General features: G+C 42.9%; 2 protein-coding genes across 3 annotated transcripts in view; one reads left to right on the top strand and one right to left on the bottom strand.

Annotated features, from left to right (window-relative positions):
- Positions 1-246: 246 nt before the first annotated feature.
- LOC143527227 (saxiphilin-like) lies at positions 247-2,822 on the top strand. Its single transcript, XM_077022275.1, has 4 exons — positions 247-407; positions 834-1,046; positions 1,272-1,487; positions 2,570-2,822. Exons 1-3 carry the CDS (start codon positions 344-346, stop codon positions 1,478-1,480), a joined length of 486 nt encoding a protein of 161 aa, XP_076878390.1. The 5' UTR covers positions 247-343; the 3' UTR covers positions 1,481-1,487; positions 2,570-2,822.
- A 2,459-nt stretch (positions 2,823-5,281) lies between these two features.
- septin15 (septin 15) overlaps positions 5,282-20,174 on the bottom strand; it is a 24,485-nt gene continuing 9,592 nt past the window's right edge. For both annotated transcript variants that reach the window (XM_077022270.1, XM_077022271.1), the window contains exons 3-13: positions 18,159-18,265; positions 15,408-15,508; positions 14,998-15,132; positions 14,002-14,119; positions 13,809-13,901; positions 11,967-12,063; positions 8,897-8,948; positions 8,456-8,581; positions 8,060-8,195; positions 7,663-7,808; positions 5,282-7,045 (exon numbers count right to left, since the gene is read on the bottom strand). In XM_077022270.1, coding sequence (XP_076878385.1) covers positions 7,006-7,045; positions 7,663-7,808; positions 8,060-8,195; positions 8,456-8,581; positions 8,897-8,948; positions 11,967-12,063; positions 13,809-13,901; positions 14,002-14,119; positions 14,998-15,132; positions 15,408-15,508; positions 18,159-18,265 — 1,151 coding nt within the window. In that variant the 3' untranslated portion in view covers positions 5,282-7,005. The remainder of the gene's footprint in view (positions 7,046-7,662; positions 7,809-8,059; positions 8,196-8,455; positions 8,582-8,896; positions 8,949-11,966; positions 12,064-13,808; positions 13,902-14,001; positions 14,120-14,997; positions 15,133-15,407; positions 15,509-18,158; positions 18,266-20,174) is intronic.

The raw sequence follows: 20,174 nt of genomic DNA, 5'->3' as shown, positions 1-20,174 counted from the left end.
CACACACACACACACACACACACACACACACAAACTTTAATGAATAGTTAATACATTGCTAAGTATTTTGTGTAATGGGTCAGTGCGGTTGTCTATGTTTGAGTGTGATAATTTTTTGTTTGTAGTTCCCAGTTTTAGTTCACAGCTCACTGAGAACAAGTAAAGAGGGAGGAGCTATCATATGTCTGGTGTTCTTATCTGGAGAACAGCCCTCTCTCTCTCCCTATATAATGAGGTTCACAACACTGATTCTACACATTCACTGCTCTCTGTTCCACAGTAGAGGACACTGTAGTTTCTACAGCTGTGACCATCTGTGTGTGAAATCAGCCATTCTGCTAGAATGAGGAAGCTGTCTGCTCTGCTGTTTGGGCTGCTGCTCTGGTCTCTCCAGCTGGTCTCTAGTGGTGAGTCTCCTGAATTTACTCAGATACCTCACTGTCAGTGTTGGAGGATCAGGATCACCAGAGCAGGACTGTGGCACTGCTAGATTACTGAACCCACATTCACACACACAGAGGGAGGAAATGACACTACCAAACCAGGACAAAGGGGCCGTCGTTTGTTTAAAGTGTACTGGAATAATGATGTTAAATGCTAGGTTGTTTAATTTAATATTCCTGAAAAGTTTTGCATTTGTGTTTTCTGGGCTTCTACAATGTTGTGTTATAAATCAAAGAAAATCAAGGTTGTTTTATTTTAGTAAATCACTACCTGAATAACTTTTCAATATATCAGATGAAATACTTCTCAGAAACTGCAAGTCTGTATGCATAAGTTGTGCCCCTAACATCTAACATGATCACTTCTCTCTCTTTGTGCGCACCAATCAGCACATGTTAAGACTAAGTGTGAGCAGGAGAGGGCCAAGGAGATGGACAAACACCTGATAGGAGCCTTCATCCCTCAGTGTGATGAGGAGGGTAACTACAGGCCTCTACAGTGCAGTGGCTCCACAGGATACTGCTGGTGTGTGAACAGTATGGGCCAGAAGATAGCAGGAACCAACACCCCACCTGGTCACCCACCTTCCAACTGTAGAGCAGGTAACCAGACTTGTTTTGTGACAAAAGTTCAGTGCAGATTTCGGAGGCCAGTCTCATGCAGTTGATAAGGTTTGGGCTAGATGGAGTCCCACAGTCCAATTTTATCATAACTGAAGTGATCTGATGGCTACTATGCCGAAAACATAGTTTGTGGCCCTGCTAAGGACATTGTGAATCTAAAATTAGCTCTCTGTCTCTTTTTCTCTGTTTGTGCACAATGATCAGCACCTCCTAAGTCTAAGTGTGAGCAGGAGAGGGACAATGCGACGGTCAGACACCTGATAGGAGCCTTCATCCCTCAGTGTGATGAGAATGGTAACTACAGGCCTCTACAGTGTTGGGGCTCCACAGGATACTGCTGGTGTGTGAACAGTAATGGGCAGCAGGTAGCAGGAACCAACACCCCACCTGGTCAACCACAACCCAACTGCTAAGCTCCAGGTAACCAGGCTGCTCCAGTGTCACTAAGATTCAGGGTGATTATTAATCTTTGAGGCCAGTGTGATGTTGTATCTGTTTGAGCAAAAAAAAAACTTAAACTCTTATTCAAAAAATTGCAGGCAATGTGTTTAGATTTATTTTGAGAAAAACATCATTGTTTGGAGAATTTTGGAAAAGTTCACATTCACACAGACATGTACACATATACATGTAAAGACAAAAATGTTTATGTTAATTTAATTTTGGAGCCAACAGGTTATGGGCTGCACTTCACTCTTTTAAACACATGATAGATTATTGAGATTGGTGACTGTAAGTCAGTAGGGGCCACAATAAATGCATTAAACCTATATCTCAGCATCCTGACATGAGGTAAGTCTGACACTTGACACACCTGTTGCATCATTGAGTTATAACATACAAGTTATATTATCAAAAAGTTTGATTGCCATTGGCCTATCAGGTTTCAGAAGGCATTTAACATACTTAAAATTGACCAATAGTGATAAACAAATTATCTGGATTCTCAAAGGTTGTCTGGGACTCTATAACATTTCATAAATTTGGCCATTAGGGCTACAGTAATATAGATTTAGCTCAAATGACACGGTTACCAGCAGTACAACATGTAACTTTCAAGTTATTCAGGAGCACAGGTGAGACTTTTAAATGAATTTTTCATATGATGTTTGAGGTGATTTCAGTTAACCCCTGACCTTTTCTCCTTGACTTGTGTTGTTGGCTCAGGTATGACGTAATGGTGGGGATGGAAGTTTATTGTTTTTTACAGACATTTAAACAATAAACAATACTTAAATCATCAGATAGTTAAACCATATTCAACACATAAGTTATAAGCTAAAAGCCCTCTCCCTTCTCAGCTCACACTCCTGGAACTCCTTAAACCTACTGCTTTGACTTTTTTTTTTCTCTGGGAAATTTCCCAACAACCAAACAAAGATTTCGATGTTGGTTTTTGGTGTTATAGTTTAACTAGGCTTTTTGTGACTATCTAACATGGATGTGTGTTGGTGTTTAATTATTAATTAATGTTTTGTTAATTTAAAAATTGTGTCTATCAGGATCAGAAAAGAGGCAGATTTGTGTGCATGAAGACCGTAACAACAAGCTCAAGCAAGCCAGACACATCATCCTGTACCCAACAAGCTTCCTATGGCTGATTACTTCACACACAATGGTCATCAGTAATTTACCAGTCACACTTCCTTTTTCCTTTTGACTGTCAGTTCTTGCATTATGCTTATTGTACAAATAACACCTGTAAGAAATGTAAAAACTGCTAGAGTCAATAAAATGTGACTGCATTGAAATGTATGGGTATTTGCTAAATTCTTGAGTGAGTACATAGATCCATTTATAGGTGATTTTTTTTTTTAATGGAACAGTTTATGGCAAACTGAAATGTACTGAAATGGCAAAGACAGAGAACAAATTCACAGTCAAAAACTAGGCTGGCAAACAAGACAATCAGAGATACAAGACAGCTGTAACAGGCAGTGATATCAAGGCTGACTCAAGTGCTCAGAAGGGCAAGATTTTTCAGGGTAAATCCAGTATCTGAGTTGATAAAACTCTCCTGGGGCAAGTTACTAACACACAGAGTATAATGAGGCATGACGAACAGAAACATGAGGGAGACATGATGGACAGAGGCTAGAAAACAGAGGCTAAGTGAATTTAGCCTAGAACAGACACAAAAGACAGCTACATAAAACTAAACAAGACTTATTAGAGAACTAAACAAGGGGGCATGAAAACTGAAACCAAAACAAAGAGCACATGGAATAATAAAACCAGGAAGCAAAAACCAACATACAGGTAACCAAGGAAACCGAGAAGCTAGGGATGGACAACAGCTGGGCAAAAGGCAGAACCAGGGTATCAGGCAAAATGACATAGGCAATGTATGCTCACATACAGGATGAAGATCACGCTAGGAAAATCTTTTCCAACTACATGAAGCACTAGTGGAGGACAAAGGGAGATTTCCCAAGAACCAGTGGCAGTTGGCTTGTCTCCAGCTGCACTGATCAGCTAAACTCCCCATCACTGCTCTGACCTTCACACACACACACACACACACACACACACACACACACACACACACACACACAGCTTTCTCCTCACTGTACCACTTTCCTCTGTCTCGCCCATATCTTACCTTTACAAATGCTTTCCCTTTGCTACCAATAAACTACAGCTCCTCTCACTCTGGGCTCTTGATTGGGGGTTGATCTCTGAGCTCATAGAGGGAACAGACTGGACAGAATGAGGGTATCAAGTGTACTGAAGCTGAACCGTCGTAGAAAAAGAGATTGAGGAACCACACAAACTACAGTCTCTTTGATTGACGTTTTTATTCTGAATGAAGTTTATAATCAGAGGAGTGTCATACATGTAGGTCATGCTAAATTATTTGTCTAGCTGGTTCAGATACGATTTCCAGTAAACCCAATTAGAAGTGGTTAACAAATTTGTTTACGAAATGCATGGGCTATGCAACATGTAATGAAGGTAATTATGAGTAATTCAAAAAACGAATTCATTGTTTAATAGAATCATGACGAGAATAAGAAAACCATGGCTACATGACCAAAATAATAAAACCAAACACCATTGCGAACATCACATGGGTGGCATGGTGGCTTGGATATTAACACATTTGCCTCTCAGTGCTAGGGTCTCAGGTCTGAGTCTCTATCCAAGCGGAGTTTCTGCTCGTGTCTCAGGTTTCCTTTCACAGTCCAAAAACATGGATGTCAGGTCAGATCGGCCCTAATATAAAATTGTAGTGGTGTGAATCTCTGTATGCCTGCATGCCCAATGGTGGATGGTGCTGTCCTGGGTAAATTTATCAGCAAGTTTATACTGTTGCAATTACATATGTAGATGTATAAAGGATGGCCAAGGTTTGTATGCAATCAGTGTACACGACCAACATAATTCCAGGTTGGCTCCCATACTTTGTATTATGTAATATTTAATAGTTTACGTATACTTTGTAAAATTCAAATTCAGTGAACCTACTTAATTACCTAAATAAATATAGAACGTAAATTAACTGTAAAGTTTTGTTAAACTGAAACACTGAGAATATCTTGTGTAATTTTTGATGTCATGCAGACAATATCATGTGTTCTTCGTCAGCTGAGCCTGATACCTACAGAGAAAACAATGTGTGACACACACACTCAGATGATTCTGAGGAACTGTTAGATTAATAAAGAATTAGACCAGGAAGGGTTCACTGAAGGTTTAAGTGTTCTTTACTGTAAGTAAGTGAAATGTACTTGGGCATCGACGCTGGGGTTGGTAATAGCAGTCTGACATCTGTATGCTCTTCCCTTTAAGCCTGACTCTGTATTTTATTCTCAGTATTTTTATTCTTTGTCTCTGCTGCACAGTACTTAAGATCCCTCTCATCTGTCTGGAGAATGATTCCAGTCTAACCCACTTTACAATGAGAAATAACTGTGTGAATTTTCTGTCAGTGTTATAATAGCAATGAAGAAGCAAGACTAGACTGTAGTGCAGAAGCTCCTACACAACCAGACACATCGCCCTGAATATCTAACAAGCTTCATAGGGTTACATTTCCTACCATCAATGTTTGCTTTGTGCTTAATTTAAAAATGAAACCTATGTAAAAATATCTAGTCAATAAAATGTGACTGCATTGAAATGTATGGCTATTATATACCAGAGTGATATATCCCAGATACTCACTCCAGAGGAGTGCAACACTCAGCAGAGAGAAGAGTGATGCAGCACACTTAGCATAACTGTTTCATCTTTAATAGTAACAATGTACAGATAGATAAACAGAACAGTCAACACTAAAATGGACAAAAGAGAACACAATATGTTGAAAACTGCGTACATGTAAAACAATGAGCGAGAACATGAGTGTGATTTGGGGTGGTAGTATGAGGGAGGGGGTGAAAGGTTCAGGAATGGATACAAAAGGTGAGCTTGACGCTGGAGTTCTGACTAGCAGGACCACAGGTAGAAGAGTGAAGGGATTAAACTTGCATAGTGGACAACTGGATGTGATTATGCATCACTTGACACTATTTGCTGCCCCATAACTGACGAAGGTCACAGAAATTTGAAGATCACAATCATCAGCATTCCTGTGTGTGGTGTTTGAATCTGCACACATGATGTACTTTCCACGGAGTCCCTCAGAAATAAAATAAACAGAATACAGAGCGTAGCAGAGTACAGTGGTCCTGTGCTTAGTGAATGAACCCTTACTGAGTGGGATGAGATTAAGCATCAGATACTGATTCAGGATCAGTCTCCCAGATTAACTGCTGGTCCTGAATGTATTAGTCTGAGAGCTTTAGGTACATGCAAAGCTGTTCCTGGTTCAGCTATGTATCTTCTGGAAAGTGTGCTGAATGAAACCCACTAGTTTTGGGAACATGGGACAATGTTTCAGTGTATCAATCTGCAATACGTCAAAACAATTTAAACTGACCCTTCGATTTGTGGCATTCTGTGAATCAAATTTTATGTAAGTATAGATATTACTGTCATTATAACCATCCATATCAGTTATCACTGTTACTGTTTGAATACATTTCAACATCCATACCTATGGCATGTCTACTAGTGACAGAATCATCTGAATACATATTCAAAAAGGGTTTTTATATATAACATGGAAATGAAAATTGTTACAGTTTAATCAGATGGGCTTGAACTAAAATGTGTTACATGGAGTGAAATTTGAGATAATGTCTTTGACCCCTTAGAAAAAAAAAAATACACACACACACTGCAATGCCATAACATTACCAAAATATATATAAAAAGCCCAGCACACAGTATAACATGTTCTTTACACCATAGTTCCACTGAGTTCTTGTAAACTCTGCGTTTCACTGATCTTGGCTTGTCACGTTCTGCTTCATTTCAGCTGACATTCACCAACACATGCTCTGCACTCTGACGCTCCATTTATGTGAGCGCCCTCTTGTGGAAGAATATGTAACTGGATAACTAAGATCAAGTTAATGCAGGTGTGTGTGTGTTTGTGTGTGTGTAAACATGTAAAACACTAGCATCAGATAAAACTGGTACACCCAGGCTTTTGTGTTGTCGGAGGGTCAGTTATTAATACCCTCTTCGTCGTGGTCACTAAATATGCTGGCTGTCCAACAAGAGTGCAGTTACAGTTACTGAACACAAGAGGGCAGACTGAACTTAAGATAGAAGTTTAGGTATGGTACCCTGCATAAAAGAGTTTGAAAGCTTTGATCAAATTCACGTTTAAAAACTTGTCTGTGACTGAGAGAACATGTCTGTGCTTTTGAAATGGTATAACTGCATCTATTTGAATGCAGTGCTTGTCTGTGTACACATTAATCGACTGTGTGTATGTGCATGTGAGTGGACACGCACGTGTGTGTGTGTGTGTGAAGATTGGGGTCTTCAGTCATGCGAGAGTTAAGTGGTTGTGGCACTGATCTGGAGGGAAGGACTGGACATGTTAAAAGATTTTCCCTTTTTTCTTGTTCTTTTCCATGGTCCTGGAAAACAGGGAGGAGAACACTGAACTTTTTTGAACCCAAACCCAAGCGAGACTAGATCAAAATCAGGCTATATACAAGTGCATTTCAGTATATTAAAATATCATCAAAGAGTTTCACCTTTTGCAGTGAATTACTGAACTAAATGAACTTTTTGATGATATTCTAATTTATTGAGATGCACCTGTAAAACCAAACTATACAAAAACATGAGGAGAGGAGAGAAAGCTCTTCATAAAAACATACGGGCTTCATGTAACTCATCAGATCAAACTGAAGAAGCAGACAGAGCAAGTAGCTGTCAACACTGTAAAAACGAAAACCAAACCGTGTGTGTAGGACGTGTGGTTCCCATAAGATAGCTAACTTCATTTTTTTATGACGACCAGCAAACAGGCAGGAATGACATTTGTGAAATGGTCATTGAACTCTGGAAACATCCAGAGAGCAAACAAATGAACCGAAGTGATGTTATTGCGTATCGCCTATGTAAATCAGGCCGTTCGACCTGCTCGATCTGCTCTACCGGCTGTGAACCACCTAGTCAACTCAAACAGGTGTAAAGTGTGGCTAGTGTGTGTGTGTGGCGCCATTTTATTAGTGGTGAAGAGACTTACTTGGACACGTCGAGTTTCTGCTGCTCCAGGATGCGCTGTTGGGTCTCCCAGTTGACCTTCTCCTCCTCATACTGCCTCCTCTTCTCCTCTAGCTCCTTATACTGCGCCTCCAGGTTCCGCTTCATCTGCTCATGCCTCCTCTCCAGCTAACACACATACATCATGAACCTCCCACCCTTCATCACACTGTATGCTAACAGGTCATTCACACTCACAAACTACACGCAACATTTAACTTCACTTCCGCATATGTAATCCTAAACACACCACTCAAAGGTATACAGTGAAACACTTCACACATGCGCACACACACACACACACACACACACACACACACACACACACACACACACACACACACACACACACACACACACACACACACACACACACACACCTCTGCCTCAGAGTCCTTCAGTTTCTGTTTCTTCTCTTTGACCTTCATTTCGAACACCTGCTCCATCTCACTCTCCATCTTCTTCATCTTCATCACATGCTCCCTCCTCTCCTCTTCCATCTGAGCCAATGGGCTCCTGAAACACACGCACACGCACACACACACACACACACACACACACACACACACACACAGGACATTTGTGCCCCCTCAGACGTACACTCAAACCCAGGTCTCACACATGCTTAACATGCATCTATGTACATCATGTCTATTGCTATTGTTGTTTATGCAGATAATTGCTCTGTTATCTGTAATCTGTACTGTATGCACTGTAATCTGTATCTAAACAGTGATCAGTTTCTGAGACGTCTGTAGGGGGCGCCCTTTTCTTACTTGGTCAATTGTCCCTTGCTCTTGGTGCCGTCCACGCCGTTGCAGGTGACGGCTGCCAACTTCCTGCTGCGGTAGTTCTCGTAGTGAACGTTGTTGGTCACGTCTTTCAAGTCCTGCATGTGGGTCCTACGTGAATAAATAGGGTTTTGTGTCAATTGGCTCACAGCGTGACAAAAACAACAATCATATTGTTTGGGCTGCCAATCTGCTGTCTGATTGAGCCTTGGACAAGTATAATGTGAATATAATGGATAAAATATACATATAAAATAATATATAAAACAATATATTCTTATCTTATCTGAGAAAGTAACAAAATCATATAGTGTTGTTGGGAAGTCAGCAGTGGTCCAACTGTAGCTCCTCATTGCAGTTTTTGTGGCAAACGAGTGTGTTTATCTTATATATGTATTTGTGTGTATTTGTGCGTGAGTGTGTCACCTGATGAGCATGTTCCGTAGCACAGTAAAGTCACAGTGCTCGCCATTCTCCACTGAAAGCGTAAGAGAAACACACACTGGTGTTAGTTTAGCATCGCTAACTGGGGGCCTCACCTCCAGATCACACAGATCACATCCTGCTCGACAGTGAAGCTACCTGATGACTCAACTCCCAGGCACACGGACCGCCCCACGCTCTTACTGATGTGCTTGTGTGCGTGTTATCTTCAATGTGCTTTCAACATGCATGACAGCTGTGGGACACACACTTGTTCCCGAGTACTCAGGGACCACCAGACAGTCACAGGACTGATCTGCTGCATTATCAGCACACCTGAAACAGGTAATCGGATCCCCCCCACCCTTGATTACCTGACACAGGTGAGCTGAAGGCTGGAAGAGAGCAGATCCAGAGACTGTGTGGGTGTCAGTGAGGACTAACGTGTGGATCGTTGCATATTACTAGATCACTGCAGAATCAGGCCACACGCAGGAAGTGTTAAACGTTCATGCGCTGCTAGTCATTCTCATGCGTGTCACTGTAAACACAGAATGACACTGCAAGGTTCAGGGTATCATTGGTGTCACATTAGTAGGTCATGTTCATAAAACTAAAAAGCTTTTCCCTCTGTGTTCAAAGAAAAAAATAACCTGTTTACAATGAAGCCAGACGGTTTTCTTAGACATAGCTAGACAGGACATTATCAGTTAACCTCTTAAACTCCAGATGTGTTTTTCAGACATAGATTTCAGTGTAAACTATGTAATATTTCATAACTAATTATTATTTTAAATTAGTGCCTGGACCCGCTCATGATTTCTTGGAGTTTAAGAGGTTCTGGACTTGAGGAGTGTTCTAAGGATTTCTAAAACAGTTAACCCAAGGATGAGGAAAATTAAATACCACATAATTATTTGAACAAACACCACAGAAACAAAATCAGTCATGCTGCACAAGTAGACATACGCTTCAGAAATCCCAGAGTGTACACGGCATATAAAACGATTATTAGTCTTCACAACTGCCAGCACACAAAACTCATCCTAGTGAGGTAGTGAGTGGGTAAACCAACAAACACAGATGGTAAGGGTTTAAACATCTGACAGCACAGAGAAACACGACCATGTGGTTATACAGTTGAACAGAGACATGGTTAGAGGTCATGTGTAATACTGTCTGGGGGAAAAAATAAAAAACAAACCAAACAACAAAAAATGTGATTCGTTCACTTTTTTAAATGAAACTCTGGAAAAGACCATGGACACCACGTTGTGACTTTGGCCACGGAGCTGTTTGATGCAGCTTACTTACCCATCTACCCCTGTTCATCCCCTCTTAACTATGAGCCTAATCACAGGAGCTCTACAAGATTAAATGCACAAACTAGTCCAACTGAACCAAGGACACCTTACCCACAAGAAGGAGTTCATGCTCATTGACTGCCCCGCACACCAATCATCAGTTACAACCACCTACCTTCAAGGAAGCTGGTGGAGGGGAGGGGTTTTGGAGCTCAAAGTCTCTCCTGCAGGAGACCTGTGACCCTGATTGGCTACTAAGACTAAGAATGGTGTGTTGAAGGCGTGGTTACATGGCGTGGTGATGATAAGCAGAGAAGAACCAGCCAGACTGATGGAGCTGGAAGGAGTCAGGTCAGGGGAGGGATCACGGGGCCATGGGGCGATCATGGGATTTGTAGTTCTAAGGGAAGGGGGTCATATTTTGATGGCACAGCAGCACCAAACACCTTTAAAACTAAAAGGGATTGAACCTCTACCTGCGTTTTGACTGGACATTTAATCTTAAAACACAGCAAAAACCTCAAACTACCTCCAAAGATCATGGTATGTATTGAAATAAATGGCTGTTCTGATTGAAAGTGAAGACATGGATGTTGCTGCCATAATATTGGATTTCCTACATTGTTTCTTTTTAAAAAGAATGACTTCAAAATTTCTGAGAATATCATACAAGCTGTTTGCATTTACTGCATAAAAACATCATAATATTTTACCTAGATGTATAATGTTACTTAAATTATTATTAAAATCGGAGAACATAGTAGTAACTATCAGTCACAACTGTTTTTCAAAGGAGTACTCAAATACACACTCAAATGTGCAGACTGTCAATGATGCATAGAAACAAGAATCACATATTTGGACAAAAAGAACCTGGCTTGTGGCTTTATACACAGAATGATCCTAATGAGATATAAACAAAATTAATTCTCTGTTATAAGTTAACAGTTCAGTCCTCACACATACCGCACGTGTCACCACATATTTTGACCCCACTTGTCAATGGAAAATGAGAGCTGGAACCAAATAACAAGAAGCATGCATATCTGGGGTTGGGGTTGAGGGGAAGGTTTTGTTTGCGTACATGGGTAATAATTAAGGAACCTATAAACATGTTAGCAAGCGATGCTGCTCTATTTCTACATGCCAGTGTTGCTTATAGGTTTCTCTGTGACTATTTGGTAGAAGACAACTTTGGGAGAGGCAACAAAAAAGTGGGAGGGGAAAGGGGGAGGGGCTTAGGTGAAAGGGGGCAGGGAAGTAGTATAAAAATGACAAATGGTATTGTTTACCAAAAATGCCCTCTGTCAGTCATGGAAAAGAACAGACAGAAAGAAAAAAGAGAAAAGAAAGAATGAGACGTGAACGACTGAGGAAGGAAAGAAAAAGAAAAGACAAACCATCACCCACCATATAAAAACGGTTCAAACTGAAGGAAAAAAAAGTCTCAGGACAATGGGAGAGGAATTTTGTAGAGAAAGAAGACTGGGAAAATATCAACACATCAGGTCATTTGTGGTCTGTGATTCGGGGGGGTGGGGTGAAAAACAAGCCTTCTCTCTTTGAAGAAGGATGCAGTGACTATTTATTAGGCAAGGTAGAACTACAATACCCAGACTGCACCTGCCCCCCTTTGAGAACATGCACTTCATTGTACTTTTTGAATGTACACTAATGCTCCATTCATTAGCACATGTGCACCCCATGCTTTTAAATTGGTACAGTCCTGCAAACAGCTTCCATATAGGCTAGACTGGCATGCAACGTACCTTCAGCCACTCCCCAGGGGTACTGGCGCCCTCTGACCTTTCTCCCATTCACTTCGACTACCACATTACTGCCGACCACAGCCAGAGGCATCCGCTCCTAACATACACAGCAGAGTTAATTATAGGGGAGTGCATACTGACTAGACAAACACACAAACAGGAAACACAAGAACACCACAGAATCATACACTCACAAACCACACACCACACATACATACCACACACACACATAGCCACGTGCACAAATACACACACAAAAACACACAAACACTCAGGAAGATGGAGGGACTTATTGATCACTTAATCAATCAGATGTCAACAAGCACTTCAAAGCAGTATTGTGTTCTGTCCCACCGGGACCGATCCGTTTAAAAGCTTTTAAGCTCACCCAGTCATTAGTCACTCAGTCATTAAAACTTTTCTCACACCCGGCCTGTTTTAAAATTCTCACTTATCCCCACAAACAGCTTTATGTTATGATGATATATCACATGCCCATGTACATAATACATAGCATTTTGAAATACATAGATTGGACTGTTTATTTCACTATACTGTGTCTGGATATTATACATGACTGCACAATAAATAAAATAAAATAAAAATGTCCATTTTCACACGACCCCAGCCACGCACACGCCCCCCCCAGCCACGCACACGCACACTGTTACTAGGACTCAGGTGTGCATAGGCAGCAGGTGTGTTCAATATTGTAGTACAGATACTCAATTTTGTGATACACTGTAAGTGCTTTGTGCAGGTGTTTGTTAGCATGCTTTCACTTATTCTCTTGTGTTCATCTGCACTACGAACAGCAGAGATGTGCCTTCACCCCTCTGCTCCTTCTTTCATGATGCTTCCGGTGTTACACTTATAGCCATCAGTTATAGATCACACGGCATGTCCACCCTGGGACATGACTTACAGACAGGCAAACCTACTGTAAACCCCCAGTTAAGGCAGACTTACTATTAACCCCCAGTTAAAGCAGACCCACTCTTTATCTCCACTAACCTGTGACTCAGGTAGTGGAAGAGGTTTGTTTATGTAGCTCTTCAACTCAGGAACAGCCAGAGAATACTAACGTCAGACGTTTGAAAATCCAGCTAAAAACAATTTAGTTTTTAGTTTAGTCTGAACTGTACATAGAGTTCCGGGTGTTATTTTACTAAATTGTAGTAATGCTTTGTGGTATTTCCTTCATCGTCATATGATGTTGATTAGGGGTGACCTGCAATAGTCGCTGATTCGACTATTCGATTGGAGGACCCCTAGTCGACTATGAACGTCATAGTCGAATGTACTATTCTGACTGCATAGGGGTGCCCAAGGACGCTGCTAAGCAATAGTTGTTACATGAAATGTCTTTGTTTTCGTTATATATAGCCTTTTGTCAAATAAAATCATCATAATTTCTGTTAATAAATATTTTTAAATGATGTGTGCGCATTAACAATAGGCTTCTTCCTTACTACACATTGATAAATCACACCCTGCAGTAAATAAATAAATAAATAAATAAATAAAAAGCTGAATAAAGCCAACCTACCATGTTTATTTATTTATCTGAGTGTTTTAGGTTTTTCCTTTGAAGTGGAAAAAAGTCCTGAATGAAAACGGGATCCCGCTTAAGGCACTCTAGGAAAAAAAACCTGATTCTGAAAATTTGACGAATCAGATTCGACTATGAAAATCCTTAGTTGAAGACACCTCTAACGTTGATATATTACATAAAGCGTACTGATGTTTAAGAGCCCAAATGAAGAGTTATATAAGTAGTGAAGTTCTGTAGTATAAGTAGTATAAGTTCTGTTCCTACATCTCTCCTCACTGAATCTCTACCTTTATCTTGCGGATGAGTTTGTTGTCTTCATCCTCTTCTGTGTCTGGAAACTCATAGATCTTAATCTTGTGCTCTTGAATCTCCTTCATAATCTAGAACAACAAGGAACAAACAAACTAAAGTAGATCACACACACACACGCACACGCGCGCACACACACGCACACACACGCTCACACACGCACACACGTACCTGTTTCTTAAAGTGCTGGCACTCCTCTGGAGTCATTGTGTCAGCCTTGGCGATAAGTGGAATTATGTTCACTTTATCATGCAGACGCTTCATGAATTCAATATCCAATGGCTTCAGACTGAAAACATACACAACATCCAAGAGCTAATCAGAGGTGATTTAGCATCAACATACGGTTTAAATATCTACATGTTGAGGCTTGGCATCAGTCTGTAACATCTGTCATGTGACCTGTGGTAGAGGAAGAGCCAGGGGGCAGTAGAGAGCTTGAGTGTGGAGGCTCACAGAGGCGTTAAACACACTCTGTTTTCTTTAGACACCCCCCCCCCCCCCACCCCCCAATATAAAATCACGTCATACTGGAAGAGGTTGAGGCCTGTTTCACATTGCTGGGTCTCACTCACTTACTGTGGGCACAGAGACAAAGATTCTGTTCTTCTCCAAGGACTGCATGTGTGGGTGTGGGTGTGTGTGTGTGTGTTTGTTTGTGTGTGGCGGGGAGATAGAGGGCAATTGAGGGGCAGTTTATGCAGCTTTGGAATGTCAAGCATCAAGAAGAACGTCAGAGGTTACAGAGACGCTCAAACGGCAGCACAGTGTCACCCCGTAAACCATCTGTGTGAGAAAACCTCGCGGCTGCCACCCAGTGCACATGCTCACCGCTTCCACGGTGCGCCAGGGACAACGTGTCTCTGTGACAACCTGGGATGGACTGGCTATGTGGCCTAGAGTAAAAACTACTGGTTTTTCCACATTTAAAAGTGTATACTAGTTTAATTGGAACAATGAACCAGACTAAACAGAACAAATTTAGCTGGCATTCAACAGATGAAGCACCACACAGTCTCAGGGCATTCATCACACACCACACACACATGCACACAAACACACACCACACACACGCACGCCTCTGTCCATCTGCACACTTTCTTTGTCTGAATGGCTGCTGAGCTTTGGAAGCAGGCACATTTCAGCCTTCATGTGAGCAATACCCACCCATGGCCAGAAGGGGCGATGAAGTACAGGCAGCAGTGCACTCGGTTGTCTGGCATTTGTCTTCGGTTTACCCGAGATTCGGCATTCAGGAAGTCCTCACACTTGCTGTCAATGTAGTTGATGACTGGCTGCCAACTGTAGTGGGGAAAGGAGAGAGAGAGAGAGAGAGAGAGAGAGAGAGAGAGAGAGAGAGAGAGAGAGAGAGAGAGAGAGAGAGAGAGAGAGATGAATCAACAAGTGGTGAACAAACAGAGGTGAAAATAGAAAATAGAGCCCCAGTTACTTTCTACTATTTTTCAGCGCATGTTCAAGTTTAACATACACTGTCAAAAATAACCCAACGGGTCCCCAAAATGTCCACAATGTCCTTAAAACTCATTAGTAAGTGACAGTCTTTAAACGAGACTCACCAATTGCTGTTGTCCACAGCGTCGCCGAACCCCGGCGTGTCCACGATGGTGAGTGTGAGCTGGACTCCCCCTTCTTTAATCAGCACTTTGGACTGCTCCACCTAAGAGAGCCAATCAAATCACTTTATTACTTGTCTACTAATATACAAGATGAAGTGATATATGGGGTGTGATTAGTGAGAGAGGAGTGAGTAGAGTGAGGAGGGTGTGAGAGGTGTGTGAGAGGTGTGGTGAGGTGTGTTAGGAGAGAGATCACACTATATACAAGTGGCAGGAAAGACAAACGGCAACACCGTTTGTTGGACAAAACTACAGAACAGTTCTACTACACAAAAATAGCTCACAGTGTGTGTGTGTGTGTGTGTTTGTGTTGCACAAGGTGAGGTGATTATCTCTGGTTGCTCATCACAGTAGACCCTTAGCTGTATTGTCACGGTAGGCCCTGAGGTGTATCATTTCCTGCCGTTATTTCAGCTGGGCACTCACTCTTTCCTTAACCCCCTCCACACCCCCCCACCACGCTTCAGTCTCACAGGCCCAGTTATTTTTGGCTGAACCTTATTCCACAGTCAATTTCAGCTACTCTCTCTCTCTCACGTTCTTTTCATCTCACGCTCTCTCTCTCTCATACACACACCAACAAAAACATGGTTATCTGACCAAGAGATACACACAGCAGAGTGAAAACTGTCCAAAATGTTAGAGAGTGACTGAGACAGAGCGGAGAGAGGGAGAGAGAGAGAGAGAGGTGATGGAGAGAGGATAGTGAGAGAAAGAGATAGAGGTTAGTGAGAGATTGAGAGAGAGAGAGAGAGAGAGAGAGAGAGAGGTGATGGAGAGAGGATAGTGAGAGAAAGAGATAGAGGTTAGTGAGAGATTGAGAGAGAGAGAGAGAGAGAGAGAGAGAGAGGTGATGGAGAGAGGATAGTGAGAGAAAGAGATAGAGGTTAGTGAGAGATTGAGAGAGAGAGAGAGAGAGAGAGAGAGAGAGAGAGAGAGAGAGAGAGAGAGAGAGAGAGAGAGAGAGAGAGAGAGAGAGAGAGAAGAGACGTAAACCGCAGGTCAGTCCGGGCTGGTGTTTATATATGCCGGTCTCATCGTCTGGCTGCTTGAGCCCTGCAGAGCGGCCCAATTGTCTCACTCCGTGTTAGTCTCTTGCCAATGGTGGAAAACACCACAAAAATGTCCACCCCGTGGCCACATTGTGGCTGTTTTGACAAACTCAAGAGATTGTTTGAGAGTATAAATACACTCCTTGCTGTCTGCATATACTGGCTAAAATGACCATGGGCAATTGATCTAAGGTCAGATTTGTCTCTTTAATATCGCTAATAGCACATTTACAGATCAGTATGAACAGAAGCCAGATGAAATAGTGGCCATCCTCGGGTCAAGAGGGCTGGGCGTTTGGAAGGCATGAAACTCCAGGGTCTGTTGTGGAAAGGGAGAGGCGACCAATGCAGACAGGCAGAGTCACTGGGGCCCTTGCTTGGTCTTGTAAAAACAGAAAAAGTCTCCAAAAATAAACAAACAGCTCCATCAGAAGCTGTTCAGAGATGGAGCCAGAACGTAAAGACTTGGGCGAGGCAAAGACTATGTCTAACCCACCAGCCCCTGTTCTTCACCGTTGCCTAGATGTAGCAAGCATGGCTGGGTGCTGTCCTTCTCACCATCTGAGCAGCAGGGGAGATGGAGGAGGACACCAACAGGGTAACTCCATCCCCAGCCGCCCCACCCCACATCCACCCCCCACCCCAAACCAATCTGGGTCCACTCCCTGCAGTGGGAATGCTGGGAGCATGGACATCAGTGTTGGGTTGTGTGGGAACATTCCTGACCTCCAGCCGAACCCTGCTGGTCTCCGCTGGAATGTCAACTCAGTCACCACCCTCCAACACACACACACACACACACACACCCTCCCCCAAAACACGCAAATGACAAAACTCTCAACTCAAACCCCAACTTGACTTCAATCTCTCAGCCATCCTCTTTCCATTTATCATCTCCTTATATGGGCAAAACTCAGCTCTCTCTGTCTCAGTCTGCTTCTGGCTCTGGGAGCATTTGCTCTGGGCTGAGCATCTCAGGCAGCAGTGGGAACTCTCTTTTCGTTTACTCAGGCCTGATTAAAGGCTCTGTGTGCCAGCTGTGGAAGCTCCTCAGAGCCTGATGGGGGTTGTGAGAAATAACGGCCTCTTTTCCTCTGCAAATCAATAACCAGGATGTTCTGATGTCTGAAAGACAGCACCCGCAGGACACACTATGATGTCCGTAAACATGACACATCTCGGTGTATTGTGGACCGTGCGTCTGCCAGTTACGACTATTCAGCCACAGGACCTTCAGCTGGGCTCTCCAGATGGTGACATTATCATCATCATCATCATCAGCTGAACCCAAATCCCATGCAAGGGAAGAGAGAGCAAATGGAAAATGCAAATCAGTATTTTGAGTACTTTGCTTCTAGCCAATAAAAAGCTCACAGGGCCACTGAGGCCTGGATGTACAAGCTGTTCCCAAAATTCAACCAATCAGAGTTGTTCTGTGAGAGAGGCCTCTCGGTAGAAGTGCAGACGATTGGCACAGTGGCTAATGGTTCTTCATCAGAGGATGAGTGTGGTCTCGACAGCTTGCTAGACGGACGTAGGGAGAACGTAAACAAGGCCTGCAGACCAGCCAGCAGGTCTTCATGTGTAAATCTAGAGAGACTTTTACCAGGTAACCGCCTGGCAGGTGAGCAGCACATACCTGCACTGTTTTCTTGATCCTCTGGGAGGGGCCAGGGTAGTCCTTGGAGTACAGGTCAGTCAGGAAGAGGGAGTTGATGAGTGTGGATTTACCCAATCCAGACTCACCTAGGACAAAGAACAGCAGCCCATTGGACAGTTACATAATTGAAGTCAGTCAAAGCAAAATGAGACAGCTAACAACTTCAATGTTTACTAAAAGTAAACATGCAACCATATGGTCCAAATCACACACAGACATACACACACAGTAATTTTTAAACCAATGTATCCGTTTCAGTGGGTTTCACTAAGCGAAGAGATCTGTGACTGACTTTAAAGAGAGAGAGAGAGAGAGAGAGAGAGAGAGAGAGATTTTATTCAGAGAGAATAAATGTGTCCTCTCTCCTCCTATTGCTAATCATGGCAGTTTTCTCCACTACTCAGCAGGCTCTAGCTAGCAAGGAGCATCCCCACACCTCACCATCTCCTCCAAAAGAGTGGCCGTCTATGACTATGAGGAAATGAGGAGCTCTGATGAGGGAAGGGGGTTCTACTTACACACACACACACACACACACACACACACACACACACACACACACACACACACACACACACACACACACACACACACACACACACACACACACACACACACACAGGCCAATGATTCAAAGCTTATTTCTGTTCTTTGGGGTCGTAGTAGGGAAACATAAGAGAGATAGTGAGAGCGACAGCTAGAACACAGACAGATAGAGAGACAGATAACTGGGGAAGAAAGACATGTGAGACAGACAAGGCAACTGGGAACGCGTTGGAATGTGTTGCTCCTTTGGCCCTCGAGCTAGGGTTAGGCCACACCCCCCCACAGAGTGGAGGCCAATCAGTACCTGCCAGAGACTACACCCTCCACCTCAATCTCCACCCAGACATTCTACAGTGGTAAACCTGGTACATCCATCCAGCCAGAGGGCATGAGTGTGCGGGTAAGAATATATATGTGTATGTGTGTGTGTGTGTGTGTGTGTGTGTGTGTGTGTGTGTGTGTGTGTGTGTGTGTGTGTGTGTGTGTGTGTGTGTATGTGTGTGTGTGTGTGCGTAAGAAGGTGTAAGTTTACTCAGCAGACAGTGGGAAGGTCTGGTGACTTAGTGTTATCTCCTGACAAAACAACACAAGGTTTTTTTGTTTGTGTGTGAGGGTGTGCGAGTGTATGTAAAGAGTATTTGGCCCTGAAAAAACAGGGAGAAAAGGGTGGTTGGGAAAATATTGGATTGATTACACGCACACACACACACACACACACACACACACACACACACACACACACACACACACACACACACACAGGATCATAAACCATGGCCTGCTCTGGATGGACAAACACATGTCGACTCTTCTCTAGTCTTCACTCTTTTCAGCTCACACTTTTTACTCTGTCTTTCTCTCTGGCCTCTCTGTCTCACTCCTCTTTTCTCAGACAGTGGCAAAGGCATTACTGCTTACTGTCGTTCAAGCTTCATAGCCAGTCATCAAGATGGTAGGTGCAGTCTGGCAAATGTTGGCTACACACAAGGACAAAGAGATACCACACACTAGGGTTGCAGCGGTAACCGGTTTCACGGTATACCACGGTATTAAAATGCACGGTTATCATACCGTGTGCGTTTGCTTATTACCGGTAAAAAGCAAGCCAGCGGAGAAACTGACCCGCGCATGCGCAACTCCGCTCCGGTTCAGCTACTCAGCACAGCGGTGAGAATGGCAGAACGTGTATCAGACTTAACAAATTTTTTAACAAAAAAAAAGCTAAACTAATGTCAGCGGCGAAAATAACGTAATCGCGGTGGCTCCGCCCGTGCGCGAGGGTCTCACGCGCTGTCGATTAGCGAGGTCGTGCACCTCTCGAATTTTGTAACTTTGCGTGCGCCGCGCCTCAGCGCAATGAACAAAGTCATATTTGCAGGGTTCATACACCTTTATTAGGTGGAATTAAAGCACCTGTACGTCATTTTAAAGGTCCGTTTCAATATTTCC

Source organism: Brachyhypopomus gauderio, chromosome 11 (assembly GCF_052324685.1).
Source record: "Brachyhypopomus gauderio isolate BG-103 chromosome 11, BGAUD_0.2, whole genome shotgun sequence".
In the NCBI taxonomy this organism is placed as follows: Eukaryota; Metazoa; Chordata; class Actinopteri; order Gymnotiformes; family Hypopomidae; genus Brachyhypopomus; species Brachyhypopomus gauderio.
The sequence above is the reverse complement of the archived record's forward strand: the minus strand, read 5'-3'. Positions and strand labels throughout refer to the sequence as shown.

Coding starts and splice junctions, on each gene's coding strand:
- LOC143527227 (XM_077022275.1), top strand. CDS start 344: ATGAGGAAGCTGTCTGCTCTGCTGTTTGGGCTGCTGCTCTGGTCTCTC. Junction 408..833: donor TCTCCAGCTGGTCTCTAGTG/GTGAGTCTCCTG, acceptor CGCACCAATCAG/CACATGTTAAGACTAAGTGT. Junction 1,047..1,271: donor ACCTTCCAACTGTAGAGCAG/GTAACCAGACTT, acceptor CACAATGATCAG/CACCTCCTAAGTCTAAGTGT.